Genomic DNA, 27,486 nt, shown 5'->3' with positions numbered 1-27,486 from the left:
CGGCATTCCTGCTAAAGGTCCCAGACATTTAGTGAAGTCCTCAATTACATAGGGGGGGGTTACTTTTTTTTTTTTTTTTTTTTTTTTCTTCCAAGAGGCTTCCCCACCCACCTGACTCACATCTCTTGGTCTGCAGGACTCCATGTTTTCTCTGGCTTTGAAATGCCTTATCAGCCTCTCCACCATCATCCTGCTGGGCCTGATCATTGCCTACCACACGCGTGAGGTGCAGGTAGGTCCAGGCTGCTCTGCTGGGGGTGGGGCGGGCTGAAAGACAGGAGGACAGTGCCCCCCTGCCCTGTCTGGCTCCCTGGTGTCGAGTAGGTCCAGGCTGCTGCATGGGAAGTGGGGGGTGGGGAGGGTGCTCCCCTACCCTGTCTGGCTCCATGGTGTTGAGCAAGGGGTCACATGGGGCTGCGCAGGCTGAGGGGTTGCAGCCCCAGGTTGGTTTGGCTCTGTTTGGGGAAGGAGCTGTCTTGAGACTGTCTGCCCTGCTGAGCCCTGCTGAGCTGTGGGAGTTGTGTGGCAGTGGGTCTTGGCGGTCAGCAGTGCAGGGGGGCAGGTCTTTGTCCCATGGCTGTGTCCTTTGCTTCTGGGGTTTCAGCTCCCAGGTCCCAGCCTGGCTGTGTGGGGGTGCTGAGGCTGGCTGCATGCCGTGCTGTCAGGGGTGCGGAGGCTGTTCTGCCGTAAGGGCCTGGCTGGAGCCCAGGGAGAGCAGAGAGGCTGGGGGGTGGGAACCGGCAGTTGTCAAAGGAGCCATGGAGGAGACCCAAGCCCCAGACAAGCGCCTGCAGCCTACCTGAGTGCAGGGCCCTGTGTGCGCCTTGTGAGACAATGCCAGTGGACATGACCATCTGCCACAGCCTCAGCTCAGTCGGTGGAGCTTTTGGACCTGGCTGGAGGGGCAAGGACCCTGGGCTGCCAACTGGGCAGACACAGGTCAGTGCCAGCAGTCCTCCAATGCCTTCCCACAAGTCCTTGCGCAGTGCTTGGGATGGACGAGTTCTCCCATAATCCTCTGGGGCAGAATGGTGCCCTCTGCAGCCTGAGCGATGCACATGGGGGCTGCAGTCCCGGAGATGTCGTGGGGCTCGGTGGGACAGGCCTGAGGCACAGGAGCTTCCCATCACAAAGCCCCATCTGCGTCCAGTGACTGAGCTTCAAGGCCTCTGCTGCAGCTGGATCCCTCATTTCTCTTTCAGGGCCAGCTGGCAGCCGCGGCACCTTCCCCACCCCTTCCTATAACCACCATGCCACAGTCCACAGCCAGACTCCCCAAGAGGCTCATGACCAATGTGGCACCTGCTTGTGGTGTGAAACCTGCTGCAGGGCCCAGGCCATGCAGCCAGCAGGCACCCCCCGCCCACATACTGCTTGGCCATGCCTGGCACCCAGGGCCCAGACCTGGCTCCACATCCAAGAGCAGAGCCAGGATCCTGACACCCCCATCGCGGCTGGCCCTGAGCAGGCACCGTGGGGCTGGGGCTGGGGCTGGGGCAGGCTTGTCACAGTCCTGCGAGAGCCACTGCCCTTTCCTCACTCTGCATTGCAGGGCAAACAGCCCTGTACTTTGCTAGAATAATATTTACTTCCCTGGCAGCTTTGTTTGTGGCCGGGCAGGTGTTTCACCCCATCCCATCTGGCTTCCTCTGGGTGTTTTTCTTGGTGCCACCTCTGCAGGCAGAGGCTACCCAGGAGCAAAGCACAGGGTTTTTGCTGTGGTCCAACCCCAGCTGACATGCAGTGTGAGACTCCCTTCTCTTTTGAACCCAGCCTAGTCTCGCCTCAGCTTGGTTGTGAGTTTGTGCCAACATCTCGCTGACACGAGCGAGTGGTTCTGACTTCCTGAGGTCCAGGTCAAGCACCAGGAAAGCGTCCTGGTGGCATCCACGTGGCTGTTGCTCACAGGCTGCAGTCGTGGCTGCCGGCTGCCGCACCCAGATCAAAGGGGCTCTGCCAGGCTGCAGCCCGTCGAGCCAGGCACTTCGCCAGGCATGCTGTGCAGGGCAGCTGGGTGGGGGCAGGAAGCCTAGCAGATCCCTCATCTGCAGCAGGGAAGTTGTGGGGGGAAGGATCCGTCCCAGGGCAGAGCAACCTGTGGGAAAGGAAAGCCGGGGGAGGGGAGCCACCTTCCCAGAAGCCACATCCCGGAGCAGCTGGAGGAAATCCAGGTCTGGCCTTGGAACCTGGAACTGGTCACAGCTCCTGCCAGCACACGGATTTGCCAGTGTCCCTGCTTCCCCCCAGTGTTATTCCTCTAGCTGTCTTTGCCCTTGGCTGGGCTTGGACCTCTGGATCCTGCCTGCCTGGGCTGGGGGGGTCGCAGTGTCCAGGCTCATGGGCAGGCATCTCTCTCAGCTGCAGTCCAGCTGGGCAATGCCACTCTGCTCCCCTCCACCATGATGCAGTGGGGGTTACTGTCAGCTGAGCTGAGCAACCCATCCCAGCAGGGCCTGGGTCTGGCTGTGCACGATGGCCCCTGCTCTCTGCTGGTCCCCGGGTCCTGCCATAAGCACCAGGCCTAACCCGGCAGGCGGAGGTCTGGAAGAGGCTGTGCATCATGCACCCCAGAGCCAGAGGGACCTGCGGTTCCTAGACCCGTGGCAGGTGTCCAGCCAAATCTGAAAGCCTTGCTGGAGGGTGGTTCTCTACCCTGCCCACTCTGCACCAGCTCCCACATCCCTTCTGGCTATGGAGTTTCCCAGCTTCCAGCCTGCATCATCCTGGCTGCAGTTAAGCTGATTCCTTCCTGCCCTTCCCCGTGGGCCGGCAGAACAATTGATCGCGCTCCTTTCGTGGATGCAGCGGCAGTCTCCTTTCTGCCCTCCACCATCTCCTCCAGACTAAACAAGCCTGGTTCCTTCAGCCTTTCCTCACAGGTCACATTTTCCAATGTTCTTGTTGCCTCCTTTGGGCTCTTGGCAGCTTGTCTCCATGTCCTTTGTGACACCGCTCCCAATTGGGCGTGGCGCTGCGGCTGGGAGCAGCATGCACAGGGCAGCCCAGAGTGAGATGAGTTTGGTGTGCAGCCCCCCATGACCCTTGGAGCTTCTTCAGCCTCCTCACCTGCTCCTCCCTGCTTGGCTCCATGTGCCTGATGTCTCCTTCCCATGGGGAGCATGTGGCACTTTCCACAGTCTCTCCAGTCCCTTGGGGTCTCTGTGAAAGCTGTCCTGGGGCTGCGGGCAGCCCGTGCCCCTCCCAGCCCGGCAGTGCCAGTGAGCTCCCTGGGCACTTGCTCTGCTCCATCATCTACCTTACGACTGAGAACGTGGAGCTGAACTGGGCCCTGGACAGATCTCTGCAGGGTGCGATGGAGACGCACTTCCAGCCACACATAGTTGGCCAGGAGAATGATGTTGCCTGCCCGCCATGCCCTTGCCTGCTGCATTTGCCCTTCTCTAGCTCTGTGGCCTCCCATGGCCTCAGAGTGTTTGGGGCTGTCACTTTGCTTAGTTCCTTGTTAATGACCCCCTAGTAAAGCTGCACCTCTGCTCCCCAGCTGGGAAATAGTGTGTAGCCCTCTTGGGCTGGCTGGGGGAAATGCAGGAGCTGTTCACTGGGGCAAGCTCCCACTCAGCCCCATGGCGGTGCCGGAGGGAGGCTTGGGCCAGGCTCAGGTGCTCTGCAGCCCTGAGGCTGCCATCAAGTCGGGTCAGACTGAAAAGGAGTGGGCTGGAGGCTCCCTGCCTTTGGGCCCAGCCAACGTAGCCCTGGCCCTGCCTGCTGCAGCTGCTCTGGGAGGCTGGGGCTCAGGCTGGCTGGGAGCAGGCCCACGATGCCCTGCCCTGCCCTGCCCCACCAAGCTGTACCCCTCCCTTTCACCCATGCCAGCAGGAGCCCTGACGGTCATGCCTGAGCTGGCTGCCTGGCCAGAGAGGTCCAGGGGGTCCACTTCATCCTCCTTCTCACAGTACCACGTGCCCCCCCTGCCTCCGCAGAGGTTGCCTCACTCTGCCTCCAACCCCAAGCCGTGGAAGGGGCTGGGGCAGTCGGGGGTGGCTGTAGCAGGCTGCCCAGGCTCCTGCTTTCCCCTGAGGAAGGATATGGGCGGTTTACAGAGTTGCCCTGACCAGGCAACAGCAGCCCTGCAGTGTGGGCGGCCGGGGGTGGCAAGCAGCATTGATCCTATGGCTTCTTGTCACTGTGGGTGCTCCTTGGCCCTGCAGAGCCCGGGGGCTGCATCAGCAGGAGCAGAGGAAGGGCCATGTGGGCCAGAGAGAGCAGAGCGGTGCTGGGAGCCCTGGGCTGGGGACTGGGCCCTGCCTGCACATTCCTGAGCTCTGTCTATCCTGGAGACGACGGGCTCCAGGCCACAGCAGAGCAGGATGTGCCTGGCTGGGGCTGGTTGCACACTGGTGGGGAGACAGGATGGGCATGAGGGACAAGATGAGAGCCCTTCATGCCTCAGAAGCCACCAGGGGCTGGGGCTGGGGCAGGGGTGGCTGTTTTCCCTCTGGCTGCTTGTCTCGACAGGCATTGGGATGCCTGCCTGGGGAACCACACCTGTGCTGCAGAGCCGGGCTTAGAAGCAGTTGTGGAGGGGAGCCAGGGCCAGGCAGATGCTTCATGCTGCCTGGGGTCCAGGCCCTGGCCAATACTTTGCTGAGGAGCGTCGAAAGCGCAGACACCTCGGTGATGTCAGCAGTGGGCCAGGCTCCCTTTCACGGCCTCCCTGCTCCTGCTAACTACTAACAGAAGTAACTGCTGACCTGCGTGCTGGTGCCTGTGCCAGGCCATGACTCGCTGGTCACAGCACGCTCCACTGCCTCCTCACACTTGCTCAGCAGCTGCTGCACGGACTTGAGCTGGCCCCTTTCCCCCTCACTGTAGAGCCACTGAATCCCTGCCCTGGGACAGGATTCTCCAGGGCCCTGGCATCATGATGCTCCCAGCTCTGAGCAAGGAGGCTGGGGTGATGACTACAATTGCCTGTTACTTGTTGCATTGTCCCCAGTCCCCCCCGGCTGCTGCATGTGGGATGTACCAGTGCAGTACTGCCTGCATGAGCACATGGCAGAGCCCAGCTGGTTGGTCCTGAGGGTGGCTCACACCCTGTGCCCTGGGGCCGGAGGGAGGGGCGAGCAGGCAGCCCCCATCCAGGCCCTGAGATGATGGCAGGCAGCGCCTGGTGTGAGCCCCACTGCACTCTGAGTCTGCGATGTGGGCTGGACCCCACTCTGGGATCTGCTTGTCGGGGCGCGGGGTGGGGGCTGCAGGTCCCTTCTGCCAGGGGAGGGAGATATTCCTGTATCTGAGCTCTGCTGGGCTGTGGCTGGGTCAGGTCGGGGTCTGGGTGCTCCCCGGGCACCTGTGGATGGATTCCCAGTCCATTGCTGCTAGAGCGACACATGCTTCATAGCCTGAGCAGTGGGGCAAAGGCTCACAGGAGTGTTGGAGGGGGACTTCCCCAGGTGCTTGTCCTGGGGCTGGGCACTGGGCAGCATTCAGGCAGCACATGTGTCCTCCGGGCACCCTAGTGCCAGCCAGCTGTACCAATGGGGCCTGGCCTGCCCCTGCACCAATCCTGGCCCTTGGTGAGGGTGCTCCCCTCATAGCCAGGAGCCTGCCCTGCCCACCCCTGCGAGTAGCGAGGGCCTTGCCCCCACCTGGGTCCCTGTCCTGGGCTGCTGAGCATGACCCATCCCTCGGGGGAAATCTGGCTGAGGGTGGCTGGCTTCTGGATGCTCTGCAGCAGTGCTGCAGGCAGGGGCACAGCATGGAAGCAGGGCATCCCCCACCCCCACTCCTTCCTGTGCTGTATGGTCATGATAAAGCCCCAGGAGCTCGCTGTGCCCCCCAGGCAGGAAGGAAGAGGCTGTCAGCTCACCCATGCCCTGTGCGTGGCACGGAGGGATCACAGTCATGCAAGCAGGATGGGTAGAAGCTCTGGGGGGGTGAGGAGTGAATCACACCACTCCTTAGCCAGGGCTGCAGCAGGTTGTGAGAAGCGAAGGGCTGTCCCAGGCTGGCTTCAGGAGGTGCATGGAGCTGGGCCTTGGGGCAGCCCTGGGATGGGGGTACCTGGAGAACTGGCTTTGCCCCATCCTGGCATGAGACTGGAGCCAAACCTTGCCCCTGCACCTTCCTCCCAGGCTGCGTGAGCCTGCAGGCCCCGGCCTCGTGCAGCATCCCACGCCTGTGGCAGGAGGGTGTCTGCGCAGAGCCGAGTGTGTGCAGCCCGGCCCGTGGGAGCCGGGCTCTGGCACACAGCCGGGAGCTGGCGAGGGCTGTTCCCGTGACGAGCGCCAGCTGGTGCGGCTCTCCCGCCCACGGCTGACAGCGAGCACAGGCGGGAATGGGGAAGCCCGCGGAGCTCCCGGCCGGGCCTGGGGCCGGCTCCAGTGCTGTACGTGCCCCACGGCCCCAGGAGGAGACTCCGGCAGGGCTGGTGGCTAGGCCCACGCAGCTGGGCGGCAATCGGGTGGGGGTGGGGTGGGCATGGGTTGTTGTGCTGGCTGGCTGCCTCTGTGTCCTTCTGGGCTGCAGAAACAAGCCCTTCTTTAGCCCCGGAGCCAGGAAGAGTGGGGAATGCCAGGCAGGGACCATGTGTCATCGTTCCCCCGTGCCCTGTGAGGGGATGCATGCACCCATCGGCCAGGCCCCAGCACGAAGCCAGGCCAGGCCTGACCCAGCCGCCTCCCCCCATTTGTAAGGAAGCCATTCCTCATCACTGGGCCCCGGGTGAACCCGCCGTCGCCATGACAACCTGATGTGCTCTCTCCGGATGGCAGGGCGCATGGCCACCCTGCTGCGTTGCCATGGCACCGCCCGCCCATCAGCATGGGGGAACAGAGGGGCCCTGTAAGGGCCGAGCCTTTGTCCCCTACCGTGCAGGTCCAGTCCGTGTTGCAGTACGGTGCCAGCCCCAGGTGGCTCTGGGGGCGGCAGGGAAGCTGCTGGCGCAGGTCCTGGGGTGTCCGGCTCTGCACCCCACATGCCCTGCTGCAGAAGGAAGGGATCCCTGCCTGCTCCAGAGTGGGAGACTCTGGGCTGGGAGCCAGGGCACGCGGCTCTGCTGGGCAACGGGCCCGGTGTGTTCAGGCTGTGAACCAACCGCTCGGGCAAGGGCTGGCTCTCCAGCTCCCAGCACTTGTAGTGACCTGGTTGTGGGGCCCTGCTTAGACAGGCTGCCACAGGGGGTAGCAGTGGGCCTGGGAGCAGCCACTATGCATTGAACCCACAGACGCTGAGGTTGAAAGAGGTAGTAGAGCCTAGTGCCTGGGGCAGTGGGCAGGGTGCGGCTGCCGGCTCTGTTCCCAGCCCAGCTTTCCCTTGCGCCCTCCCCGAGCTCCCTGGGTCTGGGGGTGGTGTCCCGCCTGGGGGACCCATACCGGCTCCTGCTGGCCAGCAGTGTCTACCCGCAATGCCCCTTGCTCCCCTGCCCCATGGGGGTCCTCGCAGATGGGGGGAGGCTGAGAGGCCCTGGGGGGCAGGCAGGTCCTGCACCAGGGCTGCCTCTCACCCTGCTTCTGCCCTGGCAGCTCTTTGTGATTGACAACGGGGCAGACGACTGGCGCATTGCCATGACCTACGAGCGCATCCTGTACATCAGCCTGGAGATGCTGGTCTGCGCCATCCACCCCATCCCTGGCGAGTACAAGTTCTTCTGGACGGCACGCCTGGCCTTCTCCTACACTCCGTCGCGGGCTGAGGCAGACGTGGACATCATCCTGTCCATCCCCATGTTCCTGCGGCTTTACCTGATCGCCCGCGTCATGCTGCTGCACAGCAAGCTCTTCACTGATGCCTCTTCCCGCAGCATTGGGGCCCTCAACAAGATCAACTTTAACACGCGCTTTGTCATGAAAACACTCATGACCATCTGCCCTGGCACCGTCCTCCTGGTCTTCAGCATCTCTCTGTGGATCATTGCCGCCTGGACCGTCCGTGTCTGTGAGAGGTGAGCGTGGGAGGCACTGGCCAGAGGCCCCAGAGGTTGTGGGTAGCAGAGGGAATGGGCCTCCTCCTCATGCAGCTGCTTGGGGATCCTGGGGCCAGGGCTGGATGGGGCAGTCAGCTCCCAGGGGATCCCCAAGCTGGCTGCAGGGAGAGCAGCTCCATTCTTGGGAGGGGGGAGAGTAGCTCTATCCGAAGTCAGGGGAAGGGGTGGAGGGGTAGGCGTGTGCACCCACTGTCTTTGGCGTGTGTCCTGGGGATTGGTGCTGGCATAGGCTTGGGGCCGTGCAGAGCAATGACTTGTACTGGTCTGGCCACAGCCTCTTGGAGCAGGTCACAGGGAGGGAAGCAAAGGCTTCTGCTGGCAGCATCCTGCCCAGCAGGTACAAGGGCAGCTCCTCCAGGCAGGCTGCAAGTGTGGTGCCCATGAGGCCTAGGCTGGAGGGATTTGGGGGGCCTGGGCCATCCCAGTCTCTCAGCCCCAGGCCTACCCTGGCTCCGCCCTGCACAGAGGAGCTGTGGAGCCTGGCAGGAGCTTCGGAAGGTGCAGAGGAGCCCAATGGCTTCCTCTTCCCCCTCCACACCTGGCTCCAGCTTCATGGCTTGCAACTGTCATGACACCCCCATGGTCACAGACCCAGCACTGGGCCGCTGGGCCAAGCATAGGGCACTGGAAGCTGCTGTGCCCGCAGGAGCAAGTGTTGAAGAGGCTGGGAGTCCCCTCCCTCTGCTGCTCTGCATAAATGGCGGCTCATTGCACCAACCAGGAACAAGCCGGTCCTTGTATCCTTGCCCCACCCAGCAGGGCTGTGCTCCTGGTTTAGTCCTTAGGGGCTGGGGAAGCCGTGCATGCAGGGCCCAGCGCTGGGCCCCGGCTGCTGCTGGAGGGAGCAGGAGCAGGAGCACTAGCAGGTGCCATGCTCAGGGCTGCTGCAGCATTTAGAAGCCCCTTGGCCCAGCAGGTCCTGAGGACCCTATGGCAGCCTGGGAGCCCAGTGCAATAGTAGCCACCGTGCCTGGCACTTGCGAATCCTGTAGAAGCCCTGGCTGCAGCCGCTTCCCTGCAGATGGTCACAGCAGTGGAGAGAGCACCCACGGTTGGAAGCAGCCAGTGCCACCCAGTCTTCTCGTGGGGGGTTTCCCAACATCCCCACAGGCAGCAGCTCTGTCAGCAGGCACACTGTTGTCTAGCCAGAGCAGGGCCCTTGGCGTCTGTCTCCTCCATGGCCCCTTCAGTTCCTCTCTGGGCCCATTGTTTGCTGCACTCTGCAGTTTCTCATCCTCTCGTGAGTGCAGGACCTGCAAGGGACTCAACTCTGGGCGCAGCTAGGTTCTCTGAGGTCATGTGCATCCTCAGTGAGGGCCTGGCTTCACCGGGAGGGTCAGGGGGAGGGATCCCTGTTACTGGTCTGAGCGAATCAGTGAAATAGTATGAAGTACCTGTGGCTTGGAGCGTTTGTGGGTCTTCCCCAGGGGCACAGGAGCAAGGGGCTGGTGGGCTGTGCCCTGTGCTGAGAGCACCGCTTCCTGCCTGGCCCATGTGCACCCCAGCTCCTGCCTTGGTCCCTGCATGGCCTGGGGCCATGGAGCTATGGCTGTTTGAAGGGGAGCTCGAATTGCTCCATTGCCCATGGTGGGTGTCTCCTGATGAAGCTGCTGGCATGTGCTTTATGGGCTGGCGCCTTCAAACTGCACTTGGAGACGTTTTAGTGTGTCTGTTGTAGCTGGGAAATGGCCGGACCAGGCTGGCAGCCCCTGGGTGGGGAAGAGAAATAAAAATAGAATAAACAATCCTAATAATGAAACATGGACACAGTGCTGGTGAACTCAGCCTGCTGCTGTGCTCTGCTCTGGCCCCAGGCTGTTTGAGCCGATGCAGCCCCCAGGCCCTGGGCAGGCTGGGTTAGCAAAGCCTGGGTCACAACCCCCCAGGAGGCTGCGGGCCTCCACCGCTGGGCTGGCTCAGTGTTCCCTCTGGGCAACTAGCCATCATGCAAGCTGTCCCAGGGGGATGGTTTGTCTGCCCCACCCCATGCCCCTCTTGGCGAGTCCTGGCACAATGGTCACAGCCACGCAAGGTGCTGCTCCCCAGTGGTGCAGCCACTTGCTCCCGGGAGCAGCACAGTGGCTGGGAACCCCTTGTGTGCTCCCTGCCCCTCCACCCCCCAGCACCTTCCCCTGCACTCGCTGCTGGGGCTCAGCTCCCTTCCTGCTCCAGCCCTCCCTTCACTCTTGTTCCTCTGCCCCCACCGTTGGCAGGGTGGGCCGTGGCTTTTCGAGAGGCAGTGGGTTGCTAAGCAACCCCCTGGCAGGCTGGCAGCCGTGGGATGGAGCTCCCTGTTGGGGGGCTGCACACGCCTGGGGGGGTTGCATGTGCGGTCATGCCTGCCCCAGCCCTGGGGCCCAGCACAGACAGCAGCTCAGAGCACGGCCTGGCAGCTCTTTCTAGCCCCCTCGCTGCTGAGCTGGGAGCGAAGGGGGCTGCTTGCATGAGCCCCGTGCACGCCACATTTCCCCTTTCTGGTACCCCCCAGGTGCCATCTCCTCAAGGGATGCCTGACTTGGGGTCAGGGGATGGGGCTGAGCCTGCAGAAGCATGCCACGAGCCTGGGCGGGTTTGCAGGGCCCCTCGCTTCCTTGCAGGCCTGACCGCAAGGCTTATGACTTCCTAGATAAGAGGCAGGAGGGTGCAAGTCAGCATTTCCAACCGCGGCAGGGGAGCAGGGCTGCGGCTGTTGCCGGACGTGCTCTGCAAGCTCAGGGAAGGAGCAGAGCAGGCAGGGCTAACCCGGTCTGTGACCCTTGCCTTGGCCCTGGGCCCAGCTGCTCCCAACCTCGGTAACATGCCCTCCGAGGGCATGAGCCCGTCTGCATGGCTGTCTGTGCTGCCCCTGTATCTCTACTCCTGTCCTAGGGCCTCTTGTAGGCAGGGTGCATGGCCTCGCTGGGTCACTGCATCCAGCTGCTGCTCCCAGAGACCAGGCCACGTCCTCCCTGCAGCCAGGAGCCCAGACGAAGGATTGCCTGGGCAGGGGCCCTGTGCTGAGTGCTGCTGGCCTGGACTGTGGGACCAGGCCCCACCAGGGGCTTCCATCTTGCTCTGTTCAGAATTCGGCAGCTGTAGAGAAGATGGATTCTGCCTCGTGGTTCATGCAGCGCCCTGAGGTCCTGGCCGTGGTCCCTGACAACACTCTGGGTCCTGGCCCAGGCCATGATGATGCTCGCCTGCTGCAGCCAGGTGGAGCAGACGCCTCCCAACTGCACCACAACAGGAAGCGCAGCAGCTGCGAGCCAGCGGGTCAGCCAGGGGTGCGCTGGCCAGGGTCGGGACCCGAGGAAGAGAATGCAGCCCCAGCCAGACAGCCGCAGCATGACCGAGGGGCGTCTGGGTCTGGATCACATGCCTGCTGCGCTCCAGCCAGCTCTGGGGCCAGGCTGCCCTTGCAGCTGGCTCCCTCACTGAGCTGGTGCCAGGCGAGGTGTGCACACGTGTGTGTAGGGTCAGTACATGCAGATTTCCCTGCTCTCTGGGAAACCCGGGAGTGATGCTCAAGCCCACAAGGAGGGTGGGAGCTGCCTGTGCCACCTGCTCTGGAGACCACATGCCCGCCCACCTGCCCACAGGGGCTGAGGCCAAGCCTCCGTGCCCACCAGCACCCACAGTCCTCTGTGCAGTGAGGGCTGGGCTGCTGTCCCAGAATCGCCAGCCTCCCCACGTGCTGCCTGACCCAGGGCTGCTCTGCCACCATGGTGCAGTGCTGAGCTGTGCCCTGGTGCCTGGCACCGCCAGGCAGGGAGAGACCCGGTTCCCACCGCTCTGGGGTCGCCTCCCCGTGTGCCCGGCTGCTCTGCAGGGCCAAGCACACCCGCAGCTCTGTGCTGAGCCGGGATGGGGGCTGGCATCCTCCCCTGCATCTGTTGTCATCAGCCAGTGATGTGGCAGAGCAGATGCGGCGGAAGGGCGATTCTGCCCAACGCGGCTCTGCCTTCAGCGGCCGCGGCTGTCTGGCGTGCCAGGCAGCGATTCATCCCCATCTGCAGCGTGGTCTCCTGGATGGGGCTGGAAGCCTTCGGAGCATCGTAGCTGCGGCCCTGCCACGAGCTCTGCAGGGCCCTGGTGCACGGAGCCCCTGGCTGGGCTGTCCCGCTGCACTGAGACCCGGCTTCGGCCTTCCTGCCATGGGGCAGGGGATGGCCTCGGCAGGCAAGGACGGCACCTCCCCAAGCGGGAATTCGCCTGGGGAGGTGCTCGCTTCCTGGGCCCTCCTGTGGTGCTGACACGTGTCTCTGGCAGGTACCACGACCAGCAGGATGTCACCAGCAACTTCCTGGGCGCCATGTGGCTCATTTCCATCACCTTCCTCTCCATTGGCTATGGGGACATGGTCCCTCACACGTACTGCGGCAAGGGCGTCTGCCTCCTCACCGGCATCATGGTAAGGGCGCTCGTTCCTGGGCCTCCAAGACCTCCTGGCCACCGTCCCCCAGCTCTCTGAGCCCCATCCCCATGGCCAGGCTGCGCTCCCTGTGGGTCGCCGCAAACAGGCACTGCTTCAACTCAGCCCAATGCTGCCGTGGGAGGCACCGGTTCCCCGGGGCCTGCTGGGCTTGCAGGGCACCTTCTCCGTCTTTGTGCCTTTCCCTGGGGTGTGAGCGCCGCCCCCAGCACATGCACACACACATGCACACACACATGCACGCACACACGCGGGCCCCAGCCAAGCCGCCCCCTCCCCTGTGCCTCCCTGATTGCAGCGATTATCACAAGTGCAGTAATTAGTAGTTGGAGGCAGGCCTTGCCACGGGGTTGCCATGGTGACCGGGGAGGCCGGGCTGGGCCTGTGTGGGGTTGCAGGTGTTTCCAGTCCCGGTGCGTGATTAGCCCTGGGGAGGGGAGCACGGGGTTGCGGGGGGGCATGTAGCTCCGGTCTCCCTTCACCCACTGTGGTGTGAGGAGACCAGGGCCCTGGGGCTGCAGTACGGCTGGCCTCAGCTGCTCGGGGCCTCGTGCGGCAGCTGGGATGGCTCCACGCCCCCTCGTTCCTCCAGCGGGCGGCCCCCTCCTTGCGTGCCGCCTCCAGCTGGACAGATCCCAGCCACGAATGTGGGTCAGGGCGAGGAGACAGCGGGGTAGGGCGGTATGCTCTGGGTGCCCCCAGGAGAGCCCATCTCTGCTGGACACTAGCGACAGGGGCAAGCAATGGGGAGGGAAACAACATTTCCTTCCCCAGCAGCCTGACAAGGAGGCCATTGGGGCTGGGCTGGGCCTTGGAGCCTTCCACCCACTGCAGCTGACAGGCCTCAGCCGGCCGCTCTGCACCGGAGGAGAAGGGGCTGCTGCCTGCACCCCACCAAGGGCCAGCCGGTCGTGGGTGGGCTGGGGGAGATGCTGGGTCAACACGACTGGACAGCGGTACCTTGCCCCTCCCTACCCCAGAGCCTCTGCCAAGGGCCCGACGCAGCTCCGGTCACAATGATGGGGTTTGAACTCGTGCCTCCAGGGAGCCTCCAACCTGAGTCTGTGGCTCCTGGTAGGCACCCACCTATGCTGAGATCAGGCTGTAGCTGCTAGTTTGCACCCCAGGCCACCCTGCGCCAGGAGCCCTGAATGTGGAGGAGCCATGCAGAGGCAGGCGGAGGCACGGCACCAACAGCAGCATTAATTAATGACTCATTAATGAGCAAAGGGGGGCTTCCCAAAGTCACCAGCCTTTGCCAGGAGGGAGTTCTGTGGTGCCACAGGAGGGACCAGCCATGCATGCCCATGCATACTCATGCAGGGCCATGCATGTCTGCACATGCAGCTAGGAGCTGGCAGTCCCTTGCCATCAGCACCTTTTGTTGCTTTCCAGACCTCTCTACTGCAAACAGTGGTTCCCGCCTAGGTGGCCCCATGCCAAGTGGGGCATCTCCTGGCTTCGAAGGGCACAGACTAGAAAACAGCTACCAGCTATCACAGTTTAGGGGAGTAGGAGTGGGCGAGGCAGGGATGATTCACATGTTTCTGCTCCCTGGAGCCTCTTGGCCTGGCAAGTGTGTGGTTGACCCATGCCAGGGTCACCAGCAGTGGGGAGAGGGCCCTGGTTAGAATACAGTGTGCAGAGAACCATCCCACAAGGCTGCCAGTAGGGCCAGGGCCTTAGCCCCATTTCACAGACTAGGAAACTAAGGCAGTCTCCTGCTCTACATCCCACAACTGGGAGCAACGCCTTGAGGGAGCAGAGGCAGGAGCCCTGCCAAACTGCCACGGGCACTGGGCTGGTCAGTCCTGTTCCCGGAGGGCCATGGGGAGGGGGCTTGGTGCTGACAGGCAGCTGGTTCCCATGGGAGGGGGATGTAGGACTCCATGAATGAATGCATGCACAAGGCTGGGGGCCTGGTGCTCCTACTTGTTGGCTAACAGGGCTGGTTTTCTGCCCATAGGGGGCTGGCTGCACCGCACTGGTGGTGGCTGTGGTGGCCCGAAAACTGGAGCTCACCAAGGCCGAGAAGCACGTGCACAACTTCATGATGGACACACAGCTGACGAAGCGGGTAAGGGGGGCCTGGGAGACTCCCAGGAGCTCTGGGCTGCCAGGCACCTGTGACGGATCCAGCCCTCCGTTCTAGTGGCACAGAGCCATGATGCCGCTGGATAGAGAGGGGGGAGGGGGCAGCACGGGTTCCCTGGGGACCAGCAGGATGGGCAGGGGCCTTGGCCTGGCTCTGAGCGAGGGAGTCATGGCACAAAGGAGCCTCCAGCCCTGTTCCCCTCCCAGCTGCTCCCTTGCTGGGGATTTTCCTCATGGGGTGCTAGAAGTCACTAGATGAGATGAGAAGCCACAGGTGGTACTGGGCTGTTGGGCACAGGCAGAGCCGTGAGCCCCAGAAGGCCTTTCATTGCAGAGAAGCTGCTGCATGGTGTCCTGGCCCCTCTGGGCAGCCCCAGCCCTGGAACAGCCACCCCAGCCAGCAGGCCTGCGGGGTCACAGCTGCGCACTGCTCTGCCATGTGGCAGGGCAGGTGCTGAGACACGGCTGCCTGGACAGGGCTGTGCCTGGGGGCGGTGAGCAAACCGGAATGAGTGCTCCAGGTCCCATGGTTTGGGGGGGCCCTGCGGGGCGAAGTGGCTGCAGCCTCTCCTGCAGGGCCCGCCTAGTGCTGGTGACTCCGTGCTGCCACTGCCAGGGCTTCGCATCCAGCCACTCACCACTTCTTCCCCCCTTCTCCCTTCCACGCCCCCTGCCAGCTTCTTCGCATCTGGGCCACACAGAGGCTGATTTGCCCCAGGCCCCGCACCCTTCTAGTGTTGCTTCTGGCCCTGGGGGCTGGACAGACATGGGGAAGAGCAGGCAGACAACTTCTCTGCCAGGGGATAGGGGGTTAGGACTCGCCATGGAGCAGCCGATGCAGAGTAACCGCTTCATGTGTCCACTCCGATTCTGCGGTCACTGAACAGGGACAGCATCACTATGAATGAAACGGGCTCCATTCCCAGCCCAAAGAAAAGCCAGGGCTGACCAGAACCAGTGGATCTGCTCTGTCCTCCCACCACTGGTGCTAGAGGTCTCCGGTTTCCAGGGATGAAGAAACCCAGAAGCTGAGTTTGCCCCCAGAGAGGCAGCACCACCAGCTCACTTTGAAACAACCATCTCCTGGGAGCCAGGCGGCCTCCAGAGCTCAGTGAGGGTCTTGCTGGTCTCTGCCTCCTAGGAGTGATAGAGCTGGGAGTGGCCAATGCTGCCTGTGACCTCCCACCCTGGGCAGGCAGCATTGTAGTGACCTGGCTCTGCACGGCCGAGGTCCCTGTTGGACAAGGCCTGTTGGTCTCCCGGGATGTCCCTTTATCTCTGTGGTGGGTCCAGGGGCCTCACGCTCTGGAGACAAGCTGCTACCCTGGCCCTAGGCCTCAAAGCCCAAGATCCAAACCTTCCTCTGCACTCCAACCTCATAGCCACAAGCCAGAAAACCAGCGACTGCCTGAAGCCTGACTCCATTCTTCACTCAGGCCAATACGGTCATTGAATGTGCAGATGGCCTGTCACCCACAGCCTGAGCCTCCCACCCATGGAGCAGGCAACATGCTGCACAAGGACTGCAGCTAAAAACCTTCATCCCGAGCTCCCACCCGTTGAGTGGCAGCTGCCCCATGGACCTGGACTTCCCTCAACCATCTCAGAATGGATGTCGGGCAGTTTAAAGTGAGCGTGCATCCCTGGGGCCTCTCCCGTGACGCTGGCTGCGGCTGTGGTGCTTGAGCTCAGACAGCTGAGCTCATCATCTACAAATGACCTCGTGGCCTCCTTCTGGCACCCAAGGTCTCATTGACATTGAGTGTTCTACCTGCTGCTGGCTTTTTGGCCCTTGGGCCTCCAACATATGAGTGTGGCAACATTAGCTTCATCATCAATCCCCATCACCATCACCATCATCACACTCTGAGCTCAGACGGGAGGGGAGGGGCGCCTCTCTCAGCTGAGCCCTGTGGGATCTGGAGGCCTGGCGCCACCCCGATCCATTCCAGCACCCACATGACAAATGAGGCTCCCATAAGACATCTCCCCTGCTCAGAGGACCCTGCTGTGGCTGGAGCCCCTGGTGGGACTTGGCTCCTGTTTCTGGTTCCCATTTTCTGCTCTCCAATGGAAAAGTCCCATGGCTCAAAGCTTTTCCGGTGCAGGAGGGATATACAAACTTCCTGAGAGGCAAGCGGGAGGGTGGTGAACTCAGTCTCCTGAACTGCCGAAGGCAGGGGATTGTATCTGGCTGCTTCCCTAATGCTCCCAGTCAAAGTAGGGGACCCTTCCCCCAGGGACCCTGCCAAACAGATGGCCTCCTGCATGCCTGCATCCCCAACACCCCCTGGATGCCAGCCTGGAGCTGCTTTACAAATGGGAGAAGTGACTATCGGGCGCCCCTGCAAGGGCCTGAGTGCAAGGTCTCTATGCCTGATCCGATGAGAAGGTAGTCCCAAGGCTGGGCTGCCTGCCCAGGGAGGCACTAGGCCTCCAGCCATGTCTCATGACTTCATCTCCTGCATCACCAGGACAGTCTGTGCTGCCAGGGCCACAGCTGAGCAATCTCTTATGGGAGAGAGACGGCAGTGGATCCCATTCAGGAGATGGCACCGACCTGGCCTTGTGCCATGGCCCAGGAATGCAATCTCCAAATGGGTCTGAGCCCTGCAGGAGGCAGAGGCCCTGGCAGGGAGCAGCATGCTAAGGAGGAGGGGCACCATGGCACCATGGGAGGCTGCAGCAGTGGGAGCAGGGAAGGCCCCAGCACCAGGGCCCAGTGATGTGTCTCTTGCAGTCTATGCTGCTGCTCAGAGAAAAGTGCTGCACAGACCCCTGGCCCAGCACTTCTGTGGGTTTGGTTCTAGTCAACTCTGCCTGCTCCTGAGAATCATAGAATCAACGAGTCAGAAGAGACCTGGACAGATCATCGAGTCTGACCTCCTGCCATGGGCAGGAAGAAGCACTGGGGGTGGGAGGGGTCATAAGACCCCAGCCAGGTGCCCATCCAGTCTCCTCTTGAAGACTTCCAGGGAAGATGAGAGCACCACCGCTCTGGGCAGCCTATTCCAGGCTCTGGCCACCCTTACAGGGAAGTAGTTCTTCCTAATATCTAACCTAAACCTATCCTCTCTCAGCTTGTGGTCATTGTTCGTGGTGACTCCAAGGGGGGCCCTGGTGAACAGACTTTTGCTGAGTCCCTGCTGGTGGCCCCTGATAGGGTTGTAGGGAGCCACAAGATCCCCCCTCAGTCTTCTCTTGCGGAAACTGAAGAGATTCAGGTCCCTCAGCCTCTCCTCATAGGGCTGGCCACGGAGGCCCCCGACCATGCGAGTGGCCTCCTCTGGACCCTCTCCAGGTTCTCCACGTCCTTCTTGAAGTGCGGCACCCAGGACTGGACACAATACTCCAGCTGCAGCCTGGCCAGTGCTGCATAGAGGGGGAGCAAGACCTCTCTGGACCTGTTAGTGATGCCCTTGTTAATGCATGACAGGGTGCAGTTGGCTCTGCCTATTGCTTCATCGCATTGGCGACTCATATTCATCCTGGAGTCAATCACAACTCCAAGATCCCTCTCTGCCTCTGTGCTGCCGAGAGGGGCAGCCCACAGCAGGTGCTGCAGCCAGGACTCCCAGGAGGCTTTGGGATTAGATGCTGCCACTCATCAGGGCTTGGGGAGATGCTGGAGCCTCCCCTCCCCTCTGTTTCCATCACCAGGAGCAGCTCCCACCACCACAAGCAGGCAGTAGGTTCTGCTGGACCCCATGTCCCCTGCAAATGGGGCCGGGGCTACAGGCAGGGCAGCGGAGGTAGTGCCGTGAGACCTGCAGGGAGCCTGCGCTGCGGGACCCACCATGCTGGCATCTGTGGCCTGTTGAAGAGCGGAGGCAGCAGGAGGCAGCTCCTGCAGGTATCGATTTGCTGGCCCTGAGCCCAGCAGACACCGACCAATTAATTTCAAAGAAAGCAACGCAGCAGCCGTGCAGCCGGAGGCTCTGCCAGCCCCATCCATGCCAAGCCCTGGTAGGAGGGCGAACGCCTTCAGTGCTGCTGGCGTCGTGCCAAAGCCCGTGCCCACGTGTTCAGGGCCTTCCTGCACAGGCCTGCAGCTTGGAGCAACTTGGGTTGCTTCTTCCTGGACACAGACACAGGCTTAGTGGGAGATTTTGCTGCACCCCCTGGAGCGGAAAGCTGTGTGGGTGGCCTGGTTTGGCCTGCGAGCCCAGACCCCACCCTTGTTCCGGCCACCTCTCTCCAGCCATGTGTGTGGGTCCAGTTGGTGCCTCTGAGCTCTCAGCTGCTTCTGCCCTAGCAGACTGCCCTGTGGTGCACAGCTGTAGCAGGAGTCATCACAAATGGGGAGGTGGCCTCTGGCCCAAGGGGTTTGGGATCCCTACAAGAGACTGCACCTTGGTGCCAGTGCAGGATGGTGCTGGTAGATGCAGTGCCACAGGGCAGGACATCAACCCTCTTGGCCCAAACGAGACCTGCCCCTTCTCTAGGGTAAGGAGAACCACTGGCCATGGCCTGGAGGACACTGGGCCCCTGTCTGCCTGGGCTGAATTCACAGGCGAGGACGCCAAACCGGCATGTGCAGGAGTGAGAGCACTGCTGTGCAATCCCCTGCCCCCCTGCTGCTGCCAGGGCCAAGGCTAAGGAGGGGAGGGTTGTGCTGAGCACCTGCCAGTGTCGGGGGGACCACATGCATACCTGGCACGGAGCTACATGGCCTGTGTATGCGTGTGCTGTGACTCCTTGCCTGCTGGGGGTCTGGCTGCTCACAGGGTCTCAGGAAATGAGCGCGTGCAGGGCCTCTGCCGTTATCCCTTCCCTAGCATTCCCAGCTTGCTCCTTGTGCCCAGACATCTGTGATGGGCATGTCAGGCAGGTGAGGGAGCTGGGGTGTGGCACAGCAAGCAGCCTTTTGTGCTGCTCGGCCAGATCATGGCCAGGCCCTGGGAGCCCTGCCTGTCAGTGACCTCCCTGTGAACTCCGGCTCCTGTGCTCTGGGGCTGATCTGGGCTCAGGACACATCCGTGCAGACTGAGCTGTGGCCGCCGTTCCAGGCCCACGTGCCAAAGACTGCGTCACACGCTCCCTGAACTGCAGCTGGCGCCTTCTTCTCTTGCAGATCAAGAACGCTGCGGCCAATGTCCTCCGCGAGACATGGCTCATCTACAAACATACCAAGCTGCTCAAGAAGATTGACCATGCCAAGGTCCGGAAGCACCAGAGAAAGTTCCTTCAAGCCATTCACCAGTAAGTGAGCACCCTCCTGCTCTGGGCCAGGGTGGGCAACAGGGACAGGCCCAGGCTCTGGCACTGAGTGTCCAGCTTGATACCCCCTGGTTCTTCATTCCCAGTACCCCTCTGAAGCATGGGGTTAAGCCCACCTGGACTCCAGTGCCATTACATGCCCATGCAGCAGGCACAGCTGTCTCAGCATCTTCTCTCACAGGTTGCGAAGCGTGAAGATGGAGCAGCGGAAGCTGAGTGACCAGGCCAACACACTAGTCGATCTTTCCAAGGTAAGTTCCTGCGGCCTCGCTATCCCAGGGCGCTCGGCTTGTCCATGGCTCACCTGATGTGCAGCTGGGAGCACAGCCATGGCCCATACTCGGCCGGGAGGTGTCTTGGAGCTCCTGCCACGCTGAGTGCCTGGGCTCACTTCTAGGTCGTGGGCCCCGACACACTGGAGGCTGAGGTCTGACAGGTGGGGCAGCACGAGGCCCCTCTCAGAAGCATCTCCCATCATGCTGGCTCCCATGGGAGCCCCCACAGCACAGCAGGGGCTGGGAGGAGCAGCTGCAGCTGGAGTTTTGGGAGTGGGGTGCCTGAGGTCCGCACACCAGTGGTGGCAGCTGGATGCTGTCAGGCCTCTCCAGGAAGTGGAAACACACACAGCAGCCAAAGCTGCTCACCACTTGGCAGCAGCTGCTGGCAGCCCCCTTCCTTCCTCCCTTTCTGACCTGGACTGGAACCCATCATGCTGACGGCCTGGAGGCCGGCTATCCACAACCAGTGCCTGCATTGCGGTGTGCATGTCCTCAACAGGTGATGGTGGAGCACAGAGCTGCCAGGTCTGATCCACCCATGCTGAGGTTCAGCCCCTCGCAGGTGGAGCTGGGGTTGGATTTCACAACCTGGTGCAGGAGCCAGACCAAGAGCTCAGTTGCCAAGGCTTGTATCCAGTCTTGGAGAGGGAGCAGATTTGCTCCCTGTCTCCAAGCCGAGCTGGGATCCAAGGGGAGGCCTGTTTGCAGGGACTAAGAGGGGCACCCTGTGGGGCTGGCTCTTGGAGGGGAATAGCCCCATCTGGGGTTACAAGCCACTCAGGGGTTGCCCCCTCCTTGTATCCTTGACCAAGGAGCCACCAGGTTCTGATTGTGGCAGCAGCACTAGCAGCCAGCAGCTGGCATTGCTCCAGCCCTGGGTGCTGAGGACCGCACAAGCACAGTGCTGCTGCCCACAGGGGTCACAGGGTGGCGGGCCCAAGCCAAGAACAGGTGGAACAGGTAGAAGCTGAGCCCCTGGGGTGGAGCTGCAGCATGTGGCAGGCTCGGGGGAGCCTCCTCGGGTGGGACAGGGATTGCCAACTCAGTACGAGAGACGTCTGCAGTCCCGGCCAGCACATGCTGTCTGCCCTGCTGTGTCCAATGGGGCTGGGCCAGCTCGTGCATCAGCCACTCTGCACAGCTTCAGTGCAGTGGGTGGAACTGGGCCTGCTGCCTCTGGCCTCTGCTCTTCCCACTCCTTCCAGCTGCATCATGAAGCTCAGGCCTCGGCCCCCTGGGCTGCCTTGAGCTTAGGCCTCAGCCTTCTGGGCTGCTCATCTTGCACCCCCCATGGCCCATGTGCTAACCTCTCCCCTCCTCCATTCACCCTCAGATGCAGAACGTCATGTACGACCTGATCACGGAGCTGAACGACCGCAGCGAGGACCTGGAGAAGCAGATCGGCAGCCTGGAGTCCAAGCTGGAGCAGCTGGCAGCCAGCTTCCACTCGCTGCCCCTGCTTGTCGCCGATGCACTGCGCCAGCAGCAGCAGCAGCTGCTGGCAGCCGTGATGGAGGCGCGGGGCGTCAGCGTGACTGTGGGCACCCCCCAGACGCCGCTGTCCGACAGCCCCATCGGGGTCAGCTCCACCTCCTTCCCCACCCCGTACACCAGCTCCAGCAGCTGCTAGGCTGTCGCTCCCAGCCCTCCACGCTGGCGAAGCCTCTGCACATGCCGGCTCTCTCCTGGTTCTCTTATGCTGCGGCCCCTGGGACCAAGCCAGCGCAAGGAGCCGGGCAGGACTGATGCCGCAGCATGCCCGGCCCTCCACAACATCGGCCTGGAACCCAGCACTGCCTGCAGGCAGTGGAGGGAGCGGCGGGCCTGTGCTGCAGTGCCCGTGGACAGCAGGAGTCCACGCTCAATCTCAGGTCTTCACATGGAAAAAATGGGGCGGGCCACAGGCTGCTCAGTGGGAGCTTCCTCTCCTGCCCCACGCCACGGGGAAAGGGCAGGGGCAGTTTGCAGGCCATGACCTGGATCTCCCCCCTGCCCCCCCCACTTGCCCCCCACCTTCAGGGCAGTGCCAACGACGCCAATTTTGCACAGGCCCTGGCTGAAGAGGCTGGCTCTCCACCGTGCCTGCACCCCTGACTCCCCATGCAGGGGCTGCGCTTCATTCACAGGGCTCCTCAGAGGGCATAGAAATGACCCGGGCTGTGCCACGGGACCAGTGGCTTCCTGAGGCCACTATGCCTAGGCTTGTGGCAGGGGCATGTTCCCAGGGGAGCAGAGGGTGCCTGGGCCCCTGCTGGAGCTGGAAGGAGCAGGCCAGGTCAGAGGTGGGTCTGGATCTGGGTCAGCCCCAGAGTAGGGAGACCCCTGGGCCTGGCCAGTGCATCTCCACCACCCAGGCCTTCCCAATAGGGCCTTGGCATCCTCCCCACTCCCTTCAGCTCAGCCCTGGATCAGCCCAGGAGGGACAGAACCCAGGGCTGTCTCTAAAGTGCTGTGGGATGTGGGGACCAAGCTGCTTCATCCATGTACAAGAAGGCTCCCCTTGCTTGCAGGGGTTTGGGAGATAGTGTGTGCACCGCCCTGTGCTCCTAGGAGCAGGGGAGGGCAGGCTGTGGGGGAGGCAGGGGACTCAGCCCCACCCATGGCCACCTCGGCTATGCTTATAGCCACCTTGGGGGTGTCCTTGATGCTGAGGCCTCCTGCCTTCCCCCTCCCCCCACACCTGGCCAGGCTCAGCGCTGAGCACCATGCGCCTGGCTGTGCCAGGCCTGGCTGGGCTGGCTGCTCTCAGCAGAGATGCAGCGGGGGTTGCGTGTGCGCTTCAGCTGGGGAAGTAACTGTGTAATTACTCTGTGCTATTAATTACATGTCACCCGCGGCGGCTGGGAGCAAGAGACGGTGCGGCTTCAGGGCCGCTCGGCACCTCTGCAGCTCTTCCCTGTGAGCCCCCTGCATGCAGTGCAGGGCAGCTGTGTGCGGGGAGCTGGGCAGACCCTGGGGGCCCCGACAGCTGGGCTGAGTGTGGCCCCTGGCCATGCCAGGGCACACTGCTCCTGGCTCTCTTGTTCCCCTTGGTTCAGACCTTCATGCTCCCTCCCCTCGCCGGGCAGCTCTCTGCCCACGACACGCTGCTCCTGGGCCCCAGGGACCAGCTTCCTGGCTGCAGGTTCTCCTCCTCGCGTCACCACGTGGCTTTCTGATCTGAGAGCACTGTCCTGCTCTCTGCCCCGTGGCACTGTGGGCAGCACAGTGCCACCATCCCTCATGGGGCCCAAACACCATTCCTGGCTCTGCCACTGCCTTGCCGTGTGGCCTTGGGTGACTCTCATCCTCTCCACCTCAGTCTCCCCTCCTGGAAAATGGCCCTAGGGAAAGGCCTAGGCTTTGCGAGCGTGAAGGGATGTGCGCGGTCTCCGGGCAGCTCGGAGGGGGAAATCCTTTCCCCCCTTGCCAGCGGTTCATACAGGAGGCAGGCGCCCCTCAGGGGCCCGGCCTGCGCCTGGGCTTTGAGCAGCGGGGCGGTGGTCCTGGAGGGAGTATCGATGGCACAGCGCCGGTGCCACGAGCTGGGAAATGACACTGGCCAGGACGAGCCTCGAGAGCGGCGAGTGGCCCCTAGAGCCCAGCCCTCCCGGGGGAGGACGCCCCGGCGGTGCCGGGGGAGCCTGGCCAGGGCCCCGGCTGCCCGGTCCAGTGTCGTTTCCTCAGGATCGCGGGTCACTGGGCCAGGACTTCCTGGCTGGCTCGTAGCGGCTGCGGTGCGGCTGGATCGGGCCTGTGCGGGGGTGGCCCCGGCTGCGGGGCAGGTCGCTGGGTTCCTTCCCGCGTCTCGTTTCAGCACCGCAGACAGCAGCCGGCTCCCCCGACCCCGGCGGCTGCAGGCAGCTCCGGGGCCGCCCCATCCCTTCCCTGCCGGACGCCCGCGGTGCCACCCACGGCAGCGGCGCGGGGGCAACCTGCGCGGGCAAGAAGGGCACGGCGGAGGCATCCGTGCCCGTGGGGGCTCCCCAGCCCTGCCCGCTGCCCGCCACAGCCAGCCCCCCGCAGGGCCAGGGATCCCCACTGAGCAGCCCCCGGGCAAGCCGCCTCCGTCTCCCGGGGCCAGGGCGCCCGGGGGCGGCCTCGTTTACAAGCCTGAGAGGGGCACGGCGGAGCCGGCAGCACCGGGCCCTGCCCAAGGGCCAGCGAGAGCCGCGCGAGGAGAAGCACAAGGCGGCGGCTCCAGCGACACGATCCCGAAGAGACGGGAGGGCCGGGGCCGCCGTGGGACGCTCACGCCGACGCCCGGGAGGCCCGTCCGAGCTGCCCTGGGCCCGGCCCCGGGAGCCTCCGCCCCGCACTGCTGCGGGCCCGCAGACTCTCCCCGACCGCCAGTGTTGATAGCCGGACTTCGATGACGAGCTTCACTATGGGTTTGCTCCTCGCCTCCCTTCTGCTTGCTTCTTTTTTTAAGACTAGGGGAAAGCATAATAGTTTATTTTAACTATGAAATATATTGCTATATTACCACGGGGATTGTCACGTCCCATGACGTTTTGTATCGCACTAGGCGGCGGGTGGGCAGCCATGTCGGCCTGCCCTCGAAATGCCTGTTTCTGAGTACAAATCGCTGCAGGGCGCGGCTCGGCTCGGCTCGGCCGGCCCGGGGTGGGGGCAGGGACGCCCGGGCTGGTAGGAGTTGCCCCAGGGAAGAGGCGCCGGGGCCGGGGCCGGCGCTGATTCGTGTTGGCAGCAGTGCGGGCCAAAACCCGCAGCAGGGTCAAGCGAGGCCTCCCGGGAGGATCCGAGTAGGTTGTCCTGCCCTTGGCCCTTCGGCCGAGGCAGGGTCCCCTCCCCTGGGCCATTCGGCTCCACCAGCTTAGGTCCCCCCTGGGTGTCAGTTCCCGGGGACGAGCCGCTGGATGCTGCACCTTCTCTTCCCAGCCCCGAGCTTAGGTGCACAAGGGCAGGGACTGATGGTTTCGGCTGCGGGGGGGCACCTAGGTCTGCTGCTGTGTCTGGAACAGCTTGCGCCAGGCCTTTCCTCCAGGACGGAGCACGTAGGAGCCCCCTTCCCTCTCCCTTCCCCACCAGGCCGCGGCAACTAGACAGCGACGGCGGGAGGCCGCTCCAGGGAAAGCTGCCCCTGAGGATGATGCTCAGACTCGGGGCTGGTTCCTGAGGCCTGTGTCCCTGTGAATGTGCCCCCACCCCTTCCGACCACCTCACCAAGCACCTTGGAGGGGCCTTTCCCTTCGTCCCAGCCCCGGGCAGGACACCGCGACCAAGTCCAGCCCTGCCGAGTCTCTGCAGCTTCCGCTCCTGCTCCTGAACCGTTTCCCCCTCTTTGCCCGTGGTCCCCGGCCCCTCCAGGCCCTTGCCAGACCTAGGCTTTCACGGGGGTGGGGGGGGGGAAGTAGTCATAGTGTGCTGCCACGCAGCTGATTTGTACCTAGAAACAGGCATGTTTTAATCTAATGGCTTTAACCTGTTCACTGTAAAAAGTGCCTTGGACTTAACTGGGGAGAGGTCAGTATGTAGAAACCCGCGGGCGCGCCCCGAGCGCTGATATCTGCGTCCCTATATAAAGGCTTTGGACCCCTGGCCTGTGCCGCGCACTTCTTTCCTGCTGCTCGCAGAAACGGGAGACAGCCCTGGCGCCGGGGCCACGAACCTCTCTGTCGATAAAAACCAGCCCAGCTCCGAGGGCCGGGAGACGCCGAGGGACAGACCGGGGAGCCACCCCCGCTCGGGCCCGGGGCGCTGCGAAGGCGAGTCCCCGGGGGCACGGGGTGGCCCTGCGGCCCCAGGCTGCCCGCGCCTCCCGGGACGGGGGCAGTGCCCTGCCGTGCGGGGCCCGGAGTCGTCCGCGGGCCGGAGAGAAAGCAGCAGCCCCGGGACCGTGCGGCGGTGCAGCCGTGCTGGGGATGGGGAAGGGTGGGGGGAGGAGCCTGTGGGGCGGGCAACCTGTGCCCTGCGGGCTTCAAACGGCTCCGGTGGGGAGATGGCCCCCCTGGGTGCTGTATCCAGAGCAGAGGGATCCGTGCTGTGCTAATCCCGCTCCCCTGGAAACGCTGCGCCGGGATTAGGGCGAATGCGCTTAATCTGCTGCCGGCCGGAAATCTGCTTTTATCAACGAGGACTCTTCAAGGAGAAACACCCCGGGCGGCCGGTACCGGGGCTCCACGACCGCGACACTGGTCCGCCTCGGCCCTTGGCGGGGGGTGCTCAGGCGGTATTGCTCCAGGGGCCGGGCTGTATCCATCAGTAGGCGCTCGGAGCTGCCTGGGAGCCCGGGCTGCGGAGCAGATGGCGCCTGTACTCGGGGCGGCACCAGTGCTATCTTCCCGGCAGGAAGGCGAGGGCTGGGGGAGCAGCTTGGTGCTGGGGGGGCGGGGGACGACTCCTGGAGAGCAGGCGCTTGCCTAGTGGAGAGGAAGTGTCTGCGGTCCCTGCCGCAGCCCCGGCGCCCCGTTCCCTGCAGGCGGCCGGGCCGAAGCACGAGGCTCCTGGCGCCCCGAGGTGCGGGCCGTGGTCGCGGCGCCCCGGGTGCCAGCCCCGCACTGCGCTTCCCTAGAAAGCCCTGGGGCCCCCGCGGCTATTTCCACATCCAACCCGCTGCCCGCAGCGCCAGGAGCGGGGGCGCCGCCGCTGCGACCCGGGCTCCGCCGGGGCCTCGGCGCTGCGGGCGGGCGCCTGGGAACCGAGGGCAGCCCCCGGGCCTCCGCGCTTGGCCCCAGGGCACGGGCCCTTCCTGCTCCCTGCGCACGCGGCTGCGGAGCTCGGTGGGCCTCTCCCTGCTCGGGGCCAGGAGGCCCCCGGACTCCGCGCCCCGCCCCCCAGAGGGGCCCGTCCGTGCGTGGGTGCGTGGGGCCGGGCCGCGGTGCGCAGGCTCCCGCCCGCCGCGGGAGGGCTCGCCCCTCCTCCCCGCCGTGCACGTGGCCCGAGCAGTTTTCGGAGCGAGGTGAGTCCCCGGCGCGGGGGCCGAGCGCCGCCGCCGCCGCGGGAGAAGAAGGGAGACGCCCGGGAAACCAGGGCAGAGGCCGAGGCTGCAGGCGGCGGTGGGGCGGCCTCCCCTCGGCCCTGGGTCGCAGACAAGCCGCGAAGCCGGCAGCCAGCCTGGCAGCGCGGGGCCGTGCGGGGCTCAGCGCCGCAGCTGCCGCCCGAGGCTCGTCGGGAGCAACAGGTTCCCTCCCTGCTAATGAAGGAGGAATCAATTAGGCTGGTGGCCACTCAGCCACCTGGTGCCTCGGCCGCCTCTCCCCACCCCTCTTCCGCGGGGCCGCCGGGAAAGCCGCTCCCGCGCCCGCCCGGCTCTCGCCTGCTCTCGGAGACGCACAAGGGCGGCTGGCTGCAGCCGGCCGCGGCCGCGGGCCCGGGGGGACTCGCTTGCCTTCTTCCACCCGCGAGCCCCACGGCTGCGGGACACAAACCTTGTGCAGTCCCTCTGCTCTCGGTGGCACGATCGGTAGGCACGGGGGCTGCCCGTCTACCTCCAGATGGAGGTGGCACGCCAGCTGCTCTGCAGCAAAGGACCTGGGGGCGACAGGGGACGAGGACCCGCATAGGAGCCAGCAGTGTGCCCTTTTTTAAAAATAAAA

The 27,486-nt window shown here is 63.7% G+C and overlaps 1 protein-coding gene across 1 annotated transcript; it reads left to right on the top strand.

Moving 5' to 3' along the window:
- Positions 1-99: 99 nt before the first annotated feature.
- Positions 100-25,487, top strand: KCNN3 (potassium calcium-activated channel subfamily N member 3). Its single transcript, XM_019556822.1, has 7 exons — positions 100-232; positions 7,485-7,903; positions 12,194-12,335; positions 14,323-14,433; positions 19,525-19,652; positions 19,852-19,921; positions 21,282-25,487. The coding sequence occupies exons 1-7, from the start codon at positions 143-145 to the stop codon at positions 21,576-21,578; spliced, it is 1,257 nt and encodes a 418-aa protein (XP_019412367.1). The 5' UTR covers positions 100-142; the 3' UTR covers positions 21,579-25,487.
- Positions 25,488-27,486: the final 1,999 nt, after the last annotated feature.

Source organism: Crocodylus porosus, unplaced genomic scaffold (assembly GCF_001723895.1).
Source record: "Crocodylus porosus isolate Cpor-Errol unplaced genomic scaffold, CroPor_comp1, whole genome shotgun sequence".
Classification (NCBI taxonomy): Eukaryota; Metazoa; Chordata; order Crocodylia; family Crocodylidae; genus Crocodylus; species Crocodylus porosus.
This window is presented reverse-complemented; position numbering and strand designations above follow the sequence as displayed.

Bases quoted from the DNA above. Each gene is read 5' to 3' on its own strand.
- KCNN3 (XM_019556822.1), top strand. From the start codon at position 143: ATGTTTTCTCTGGCTTTGAAATGCCTTATCAGCCTCTCCACCATCATC. The intron at 12,336-14,322 runs GTAAGGGCGCTC...TTCTGCCCATAG, and splicing joins GCCTCCTCACCGGCATCATG to GGGGCTGGCTGCACCGCACT. The intron at 19,922-21,281 runs GTAAGTTCCTGC...ATTCACCCTCAG, and splicing joins CACTAGTCGATCTTTCCAAG to ATGCAGAACGTCATGTACGA.